We start from the raw sequence: 9,923 nt of genomic DNA on the forward strand, positions 1-9,923 counted from the left end.
AGCACAAACACAAACGTCCAACACACGTACAATGAATTACTCGCCTGATGCTTCCTGCCGGTGCCGTGTTTAATTCCAGCGTGTGTGTATTAACCTACATTGTCTTAAGTGACCGTTTTCATATTGCAAATATGGTCTCGGTCGCTAACGTGGTTTTAGCGACTATAGCACTTTGACAGCTCATCCGTCGTAGCTCGTTTTACAAGTGACGCGGACTTCCTGTGCAGAAACTGCCTCGTCAAAATAAGAGCACACTTGTTAAGGATTTTAATTTCCAAGTCTACTTACAGGACGTTAACGTCTCGTGCGAGTGCCTGTCGGGCATTCTCAGACGTTTTGACGACGCATGCGCGCCGCTGGTGTGCACCCCCTGCTTATTCTTTATTTATTTTTTTAAATATTTGTTTTATTTGGAAAGTGCAGTATTGTACATATAACATTTCTACAAATGACACAAGAGCAGTTCCCAAGATTTTCTTCTTTTTTTTTCCCCCACCCCTCTTCCCTCCCTCATCCCCCCCCCTCCATGTGGCACCATCTCCAATGTCTCTGTATAGTCCTTTTTCTACATAAGACATCGAGTCCACACTCAAACGGGGACAGACAAGGCAATATCACTTCAGGTGGTACATTTCAGGGGGACAAAAAAAATAAAAGAGTGGGCGGAAAAAGACAAAAGAAACCAAACAACAACAACAACAACGAAAGTATATACATTCATGCTGAGGGGGACAAAAACAATATAGCTTTGGTCTTCGACCACGAGAGGAGGAGAGGTGTCTTATACATTTTATACAATCATACAGCAGGCAATGAACCAGTGAGATCACACGAAGTCCGCTCTCAGGGGGGGGGGGGGGGGGGGGCAATGTGCACAATCCAGTTGTTCCAAATTTGGTAGAAATTGTCTAATCTAGTTCTTAACATGTATGTTAATTTTTCCATTTTGAAGATATCTAGGACTATTCCATGCCAATCGTCCATTGTGGGTGTCCCCCCTGCTTATTCTAATTGTGTTCTCTTTAGATATCGTCGTGACGCGCGGTCGTTGGACGAGGACGAAGAGATGTGGTTCAACGACGACGAAGACGACGACGAGGGGGAGCCCGTGGAGAAGAGTCGGGCAGAAGACGACTTCTCCGACACCTACAGCAAGTACATGGAGGCCAAAAAAGGTATGGCGCTCCGCTCCCGTCACGTTCAAGCTGCGAGTCTCATCCGTAGTTCAAAACTTAAACAGCGCGCCTCGAGAAGGAAGGACGGGACTGATGCCGTAGCGTGGAGCTAAAATGAGGTCTCGTGTACTTCTGCATATAATTATTATAGGGGCCAGTTCCTCCAAAATAAAACAAATACAAACCAGAGTATGCCTCCCTACTCAGACGCACTTCTGAATAAATGGATTCATTAATGGCACTCTGCCTAAGAGGGAATTTGTCATTTTCTTTGCATTTTGGGTGAACTGTCCCTTTAACCCATTCTGGCCGGGAACCCTAACCCTTTGGTGTTAGCATCATGTTATGCTTTAGCTATTGAAAAAATAGCAGATCTACAAGCTCATAGCGCGCCACTCGGTGGCGCGCTATGAGCTTGTAGGTCTGCTGTTTTTGAAAAATCGAAGAACGACTGACATTTCTAGAATCTGATCTCAGGTCAGAATGGGTTAATCAGACCAGTGTGTGTGTGTGTCCAGTGGAAACCTCGTATGAATCTGATCTCAGGTCAGAAAATTAGGTTAACCCATTAAGACCTGAGGCAGATTCTACAAATGCCTTCTAAATCTGCATTTATTTTCGTGCCAAGGCACCCCAAGGTGCCCAAAATGATGTGCATTTTGTGCTAGGGGCCGCCGGTAAAGAAAAGATTTGCGTTATAAGGAATTTAGAATTGTATAAGCCCTATATACAAAAATTAACAGATTTACAAGCTTGCAGCACTCAGTGCTGTGACTTTGTATACTGCTACAGGGGTTTAGAACGATGGCAGTGGTTCAGGGGCAGAGTGGCCGGTAGAAGTCGACACCAACTCACCATAGTTGGTGTCGAAGTGTCCTTGAGCAAGATGCTGAACCCCTAATTGCTCCCATGTGTAGGTTGGTGCCTTGCATGGTTTCCTCCGCCATCTGTCTCTGTGTGTGTGTGTGTGTGTGTGTGTAATGTAAATCGCTTTTGATAAAAGTGCTATAGTAATGCACCACTTACCATTTCGCTCTCTCTGCTATTTCATCTGGCCCTGCTCGGTTAACGTGTGATTGGATTTCTCTGCCCCCCACAGTTGTGGGGGCACCAATCGGCGCCCGGTATGCAAATATGGGGCAGGTTCATCACCCTAGCCGCATTTATTTTATTCGCCCCCCCCCATTGTAAATGCAGGTTCCACAAAGATTCCAGGCTAATATCTACGCAGTGATATTAGCCTGGCCATGCCAGTCCATTATAAAATCTAAAATGACACTGATGCTTTCTCTGTTTTTAATGGGTTAAAGCCAGGGGGGCAGTCAGACAGATATTTTGTGAAGCCACTAAGGAAATGAAAGTTCATATAATGGCCTGTTGTGGCGCTGTCATTGGGCTCAAAAAAACCCATAGCCCCATAGAAGTCCATGTATTTGGGCCCAACTTCACCTAGACTGTATTACCTTAATAAACATGGTCATGAATACTTTTTGCTTCCAGTCACTAGTTTAAAGTCTCATTTCTAATGTCATAATATTCTTTTTGGAAAATTATGGTCCCATTTATAAAAAAAAAATACCAAAAAGTTGTGCATGTTCTGAGGGGCGTGGCTACCGTTACAGTCTATGAACGGGATCCCCCACCCACTCGAGTCAAAATAAAAACCAATGAAGAAGGGGGGAAGTCCCGCCTCGTTGTCTGGGCCAGCCAATGGGCCAGCTGGGCCCAAACGGATCTAGAAAGATGGCGACTTCCATTGCAAGGACTGACAGACTTCATTTTATGTTCATGTTAGACCCGCGGAACGCTTTGTCCATATTTTTTTACAGTCTATGGTTAAAGCACAAGGCACTGTTCTCCAGATGCCATATAGCAGCAAAGATCATGAAGCTTTGGTCCTCTCTTAATCTGCAGGAACTGCAAATGGAACAAACGGTGCCAACAATGGGAAGACTGCTCCCATCCCCCCTGCCTCGCCAACAAGCACCCCAAACAACAACATCAACACAAACAACAGCACTGCCTCCTCGGTAAAGACCACGGCTCTGCCCTCCACGCCAGTCGTCAAGGTATGTTGAGCGTTGCCTTGTATCGCAAACGCATGCACGCTACCCGTGCTCAAACGCACGGCACACAGAGGAGAGCCCCGGCTAGCGGCTAGCACTTTGCATGGGACGGTTTGCGGGCAATGGTAGTAGCTAAATCTGGCATTAACTTCTATCGATAATAAATACAATGAGCTTGAGCGAACGGTTAACGTTTTGTTTCCCTGTGTTAAGTCTGAGAAAAGTTGCCTAGTCTGGCTCACGGTGAGCTGAGTAAACATTGACTCTTTGTCTGTCAGACCGACCCCAGGATAGAGATGGCATTCACAGAAAGGTTATTTTGAGAGAAATGTCCCTCAATATGAGTACATTTTTATATGTTTTATTTTGAAGCGGTGCCGGCCCACGGGAGCATAAACTGAAGAGGGAATCTTGAAAAAAAACAAGATGGCTGACAGCCAAAGTTCCAAATATTTTATTAGGACGCAGAGTAAGACATGAATCCAATGTTTCGGTGGTTAAGCCTTCGTCGGGGAATACAGAGCCTATGGTGCCAGAGCAACCAGTCAGAGGGGAGTAGTAGAACACGGTTCTCAATAACCAGTCCTGGTGCTGGGAGCACGCAGCCTAGCCTTGTCGAGTAGCGAACGATTTCGCTACTCTCCAATACAAAGACGTTTTGTGTCGTCGAAAGCCTACTGAAACACCATTTACTCAATAGTTTACTCTTCGCCCAAACACGGGTCAGAGGACCGCATTACATAACTGGAGCACGTACCAATCTCTTTGAGAGTTATTTGGCTTTGCAACATGGGATGCGCTGTTTCGTAAAAACATCGTTCAACCAGGAAGTGTCTGCGCTTGGTGGATTCTATAACATTTTTGGCCAAAAAGTGCATTTTATGTGTGTGTGTGGGGGGGGGGGGGGGGGGGGGGGGCTCTGAGTGCGTCCACTAGGAAAAGTAGGCTTTCGAAACCACAAAAAGTCTTTGTATTGGTGAGTAGCCTATTCGTTTTAGTTTTATATTCAGGAGTCGACGGGCTGTGCTGCATTTCATGTGTGCGCAGGAAGTCGAGAGTAACATACAATTCATAGCCTATGTAAGTGTGTCTATCTGTTACATGACATTTATGCTGAAACTAGGAGGTCGGGGTTCGATCCCCGGCCGGGTCACATACCAAAGACTGTGAAAATGGGACCCAACGTCTCCCTGCTTGGCACTCGGCATCAAAGGGTTGGATTGGGGGGGGGGGGGGGGGGTCAAATCAACCACTCCAAGAGATGGGTCAAACGTGCGGTAACAAATCGTACGACTTTTGACTTTGATTCATTTTCTCTGTAGAAGTAATGAAAGGCAACTCACTTAATTTGTGAAGCCACTAAGGAAATGAAAGTTCATATAATGGCCTGTTGTGGCGCTATCACTGGACCCAGAAAAACCCATAGCCCCATAGAAGTCCATGTATTTTGGCCCAACTTCACCTAGACTGTATTACCTTAATAAACATGGTCATGAATACTTTTTGCTTCCAGTCACTAGTTTTAAAGTCTCATTTCTAATGTCATAATATTCTTTTTGGAAAATTATGGTCCCATGTATAAAAAAAAATGACCATAAAGTCGCGCATGTTCTGAGGGGCGTGGCTACCGTTGCAGTCTATGAACGGGATTCCCCACCCACTCCAGTCAAAATAAAAACCAACGAAGAAGGGGGGGAAGTCCCGCCTCATTGTCTGGGCCAGCCAATGGGCCAGCTGGGCTTGGGCCCGGATCTTGAAAGATGGCTGCATAGAGACAGGCTTCATTTTACATTCATGTTAGACCCGCGGAACGCTTTGTCCATATTTTTTACAGTCTATGGTCTGTTCGTAGACAACCGTATACTCCATATATGCGACTGAGTTATTTACCTTTTGGCATTGCTCCGGTTAGCATGGAGAGCCTCCGTCCCCACCAGCTATGGGATTTTTTAAATCCAGCTCCGTTGAGCTGCATCAGTAGAAGAAGAAATAAGGTCACAGTGTGTGTGCAGTGGTGATGCACGTCTGGCCCTCTTCTTTCAGACACCAGCTTAGTCCATGGGCATTATTCTCTCCCCTGGTCAACGGGGAAAGTACGCCGTTTGCAAGCGCGGCGCATAGTCATCATTTCATCCATTAATGTCACAAACGGTTTTCACCGCTGTTCCAAAATACAATTTTAACCGTCCCAAAGTGAATATTTTCACACCTCTCACTGTTGTTTGCGAGCCCATAATGTGACCGGGAGGCATTGGATTAATAATGGACTACATTTGACTGGGTAGAGACAGACTCGGCGAGGCTGCCTGCCATGGGTGGTGAAACGGTTGCTTTCCGAAGGGCAACGTTTGTGCAACTGTAAATCAAAGAGATTAGCTGAAATGGGGGATGTTGTGTGGAGGAGAAGGGACGTCTCTTTCAGTCATTATTTGGGCTGTGTGCTACACGGCATATCAAGAGGTCAGCAAAAACTTCATGTAAACGGCTTAATCTATCAAACTAATGACAAATGTGGAATAAAGCTGGGTTTTTGCGCTGCATGTAATTCGTAGTTGACGTTTGATTGTTATGAGATCTTAAGATTTCTATGAGTCAATAAATGGACAGTGTTACAGTGGTACAAGTGACAGAGGAAAGTGGTACATAATGTAATTTGGTATAATTAAACAAAGGTGTCAAAATGTCTTTAACCCATTCTGATCGGGAACCCATTTTGGTGTCAGCATCATGTTATGCTTTAGCTATTGAAAAATAGCAGATCTACAAGCTCATAGCGCGCCACCGAGTGGCGCGCTACGAGCTTGTAGGTCTGCTATTTTTTGAAAAATCGAAGAACGACTGACATTTTTTTTAGAATCTGATCTCGGGTCAGAATGGGTTCATCAGACCAGTGTGTGTGTCCAGTGGAAACCTCGTATGAATCTGATCTCAGGTCAGAATGGTGGCTTTGAGTGTCTCCATAAATATACACACTTGTCTCTTTTCTCCAGACGGCCATGGTGGGCCTGGTGGACTATCCCGATGATGAAGACGAGGACGAGGAGGACGAGGAGGAGGAGCAGTCTCCAAGGAAACGGCCCCGCCTGGGCTCATAAAGATGCGCTCGTTTTCGGTCGTAGCCGCCGACGGATGACAAAGTCCCTCCTTCCCTCCCTCTTCCGGTCGTCTCATTGGTCACTCTCCCCCCCCCCCCCCCCCCCCCCTCCCTGCAGAGGAGACGGACAAACACTCTCACTCGACTCCCTTCTATCGCCTACCCCCATTTTCGTCCCCTTCCCAGTGAAGAAGATAGAAATTCTCTCCTGCTGGAAAGAAGGATGGACCCTATCTGCTCCCATCTTCTTCATCTCCTCTGCTTTACCTCCTCCTCCTCCGCTCCTCCTCCTCCAGGAGAGTCGGAGAGAGAGCCTCCTGTCCTCTTTTTTTTTCCTCCACACCGATACGTCCCTTCCATCTGAACCTTTTCTACTACGCCCACCTCCTGGCTATACCTGTGGAACTGAGAGGGCTGAAGCCACAATAGTGATCGTCGGTGCCACGACACGGATCCCTCTCTCCCACTCTGTTGCTATAGCAATAGTAGCCAGGAAACTGCAACATTGACCCGTGCTCTTTTTAACTCCTCCTTCACCTCCCCCCCCCCCCCCCCCCATCAAACCATCACCCAATGAGCTCCACACAGAGAGAGGAGGAAGCCAGAACACAGCCAGCCAACGTACCAACTATTCAGAGAGCCAGTCAGGCTAGCAGGGCTAGCCTTTTATAGTTATTAGAAAGCTTGACTGGCTGAATCAGTGTGTGACACCCCCCCCCCCCCCCCCCCTCCCCCTCCCCCCCCTACCCACCCACAGCGGACAAGCAGGACTGTTCATTCAGGTTGTGAATCGAGGGATCTATAGGCAAGATAAAAATAGAAGAATTGTGATTTGGGGGAAGGGGTAACGCAACGGAAAAAGAATTGCAGCCACAACCTGACGAGGAGCAGGACTGAGCGATTTTTAAAGCCAGGGTGGCGCACACAACACGAGACACACACACACACACTCAACACAGGACTGCGTTAGCCAGGAAATCCTGTATTTCATGACTTTATTATAACGTACTGTACAGATATTTTTCTTTTTAATCATTTTTTTCCCCCCTGACTTGATTTTAAAAGGGGAGAAGATTTACCTTCTTACCTGCCTGTGTATTTTTTGTTGTTGTTGCACAAAAAGGTGGGGTCACTGTTGTGTTCACCCTTTTAATCCAATTTAATTTGATTCATTGTAAAAAAAAAAGCAAGGATGTTACAAAATGCTGGTTTTAAAAAATAACATGTATTAAAACTGCAGTAAAGTCATTTTTGCAGCCAACCTCTGGAGGACGTCTGAAGTTCTGTTTTTGTATTTCAGGGCTTGAAGGGTTAAGCAGCGTCTTAACAAGACAGCCCAATCTTTTTTTTTTTTTTGCCACAAACCTGACCCGTTTGTGCACTCACTAGTAGACTTCACACACTTCTCAGGAGCCCCAGGTTAATCCAAAACACCCCTAGATGTGTGTTACGTTAATGTGTTCTGGGACCATGAAGGTTTGGTTCGCCAGCATTTCTCTCTGGACGTGCCACGGGCTGTTGCAGTACTGTACCACTGCGGGTGTTCGGCATGGTGGAGACATGCCGCTCATGACGCGGTAGATGCTCGCAAGTGATTACAATACTCAAAAGTACCAACTGACTTAACATGCAATTCAGAAACGTGTAGAAATATGGTTAAAAAGCAACCTCGCCAATGTGACCTTTTTTTCATGTCTATAAGTCAGGTCCTTTCTTGGGACGCTTTATAGACATTTAAGCAGATCCGTTAAGCTCTACGGGAAATAAGATCTTTTAAAATTTGCTCCAACTCCATGAAGTGGTTGAGTTTTTGAATTTGACCTTGGATATTTTTAAGAGGGGAGCAGATGCAGTGAGGCTTATGCAGTTTTTTTTTTTTTTTATCAAACATTCCTTCCAAGACATTACTAAAGATGTTATCGGAAGGAGAAGAGGAAGGGGCTTGGGGGTTGACTTTCTCAAAGCCGTGCATTGCATAGTATCTCCAGGTTTCATCGCCAATAAACATCGAGATGGTCCGATGAAATGGAAGTGGTAAAAAATCTAAATAATGCCCCGTCACTTGCCGAGTGAAAGGTGTCAAGGAATAGAACGGGTGTTCAAATATCACTGCCATCATTGATAGTGTGATAAGAGTCCGATTCATGCTGAGACGGTTGGTTCAGTTTGAGATCTGGGAAGCCACTTCATGTCAAACACATTTCAACAGCCGATGGGTGATCAATTACTTAGCTTTTTATTTTTCTCATGATCAATTTGTACCAAGTGCATTTACTGCCACTGTCCTCCATTCAGAACATTTGTATGCATTTGTTATTTGATAAGTTTTCAGATTAAATGTGACCCTGGCATTAAACATGTGAACCTCGCTTGTTTTTTTAATGAACTTTAATGAACGGCGCAACACAGACCTGTGCTCATTGACTCCACTGCAACGACCTAATCCATAAGAAAAATTCAGGATTCCAATCGTCTAAATTCACAATCTAACCCTGATGCCTTATTGTCCTAACCTGACGCTGCCAGATCCAAAAAGCTTGCTACACAAATTGTCCTGCAGACCTTAAAGCTGCACCAACTTTCCTCTTCTACCCTGGGTTTGAACCCACTTTCATTTTTATTTAATATATATATATTGTGATCCTGGGCTCTACACACCCTCTGCCAACCGGGGGAGAGCAACGGACTTGAACTCATGCTCCCTTCATGCATAAGTGTCCAAGTCGCTCCTTTACACCTGAGGGGGGGGGGGGGGGGGGATCAGACGCCCCGGCTTGCCAGGGGGAGGCAGTTTAGTGACCAGGATTACTGCATGTTTTTTGTTAGGGTACCTACCCTAGGGGACACGGGGAGAAAATGCAAACTCCACACAGAAAGGCCCTTTTCGCCAACCCCCGCCTCGGGTATGGGCACTGATGCCGCGGAGGAGAGGACACGCCACCAGCACCCACAGCGTCCCGAACGAGAACCCACTTTCCTGCACAAGTGCTGAACATTTTACCTTTGAGCTAATAATAAAAATAAAATGTATTTATAATGCACTTAACATTTGAAACAAATCTCAAAGTGCTACATCAAGAGAAGGAAAAATATAGTATATACATGTAAAAGGACTAATATAAGGACAATTCATGCATTTCGTGGTCAAGTATACTGCTAAAAGGTTAAAAGCACACCGGGCATCTAAAAGTCCAACAAGCCAAATGCCTAAAAAAAAAGTCTTAAGTCCCCTTTTAATTAAAAGCGTCCACGGATTGTGGTGCTCTCAGGTGGTCGGGGGAGGGCATTCCACAGCCGAGGAGCAGCTGAGCAGAAGGCCTGGTCCCCCATATGGTGCAGCGTTTTGTTTTTGTGGTTTTGAGTGCGTTTGAATTTCCAGAGTGGAGGGAGCGGGTGGAGGTTGGGGCCTTCAATGAGTTCCTTCAGATAGGAAGGGGCGTTGCTGTGGATGCACTGATGGGTGAGGAGGCAGACCATGTATTCTGTCCTGTAGGAGACGGGAAGCCAGTGAAGGGAATGGAGTATGGGTGTGATATGTTCGTATTTCCGCACTCTCACCAGGACCCTAGCAGCACTGTTCTGGGTGTA

At 46.0% G+C, this 9,923-nt stretch overlaps 1 protein-coding gene across 2 annotated transcripts in view; it reads left to right on the forward strand.

Annotated features, from left to right (window-relative positions):
* Positions 1-7,604, forward strand: part of ppp4r3b (protein phosphatase 4, regulatory subunit 3B) — a 28,085-nt gene extending 20,481 nt beyond the window's left edge. For both annotated transcript variants that reach the window (XM_080781761.1, XM_080781762.1), the window contains exons 14-16: positions 1,027-1,175; positions 3,090-3,244; positions 6,232-7,604. In XM_080781761.1, the coding sequence (XP_080637887.1) occupies positions 1,027-1,175; positions 3,090-3,244; positions 6,232-6,336 (409 nt within the window). In that variant the 3' untranslated portion in view covers positions 6,337-7,604. The remainder of the gene's footprint in view (positions 1-1,026; positions 1,176-3,089; positions 3,245-6,231) is intronic.
* Positions 7,605-9,923: the final 2,319 nt, after the last annotated feature.

Source organism: Protomyctophum bolini (genome assembly GCF_963924005.1).
Source record: "Protomyctophum bolini genome assembly, chromosome: 14".
Lineage (NCBI taxonomy): Eukaryota > Metazoa > Chordata > Actinopteri > Myctophiformes > Myctophidae > Protomyctophum > Protomyctophum bolini.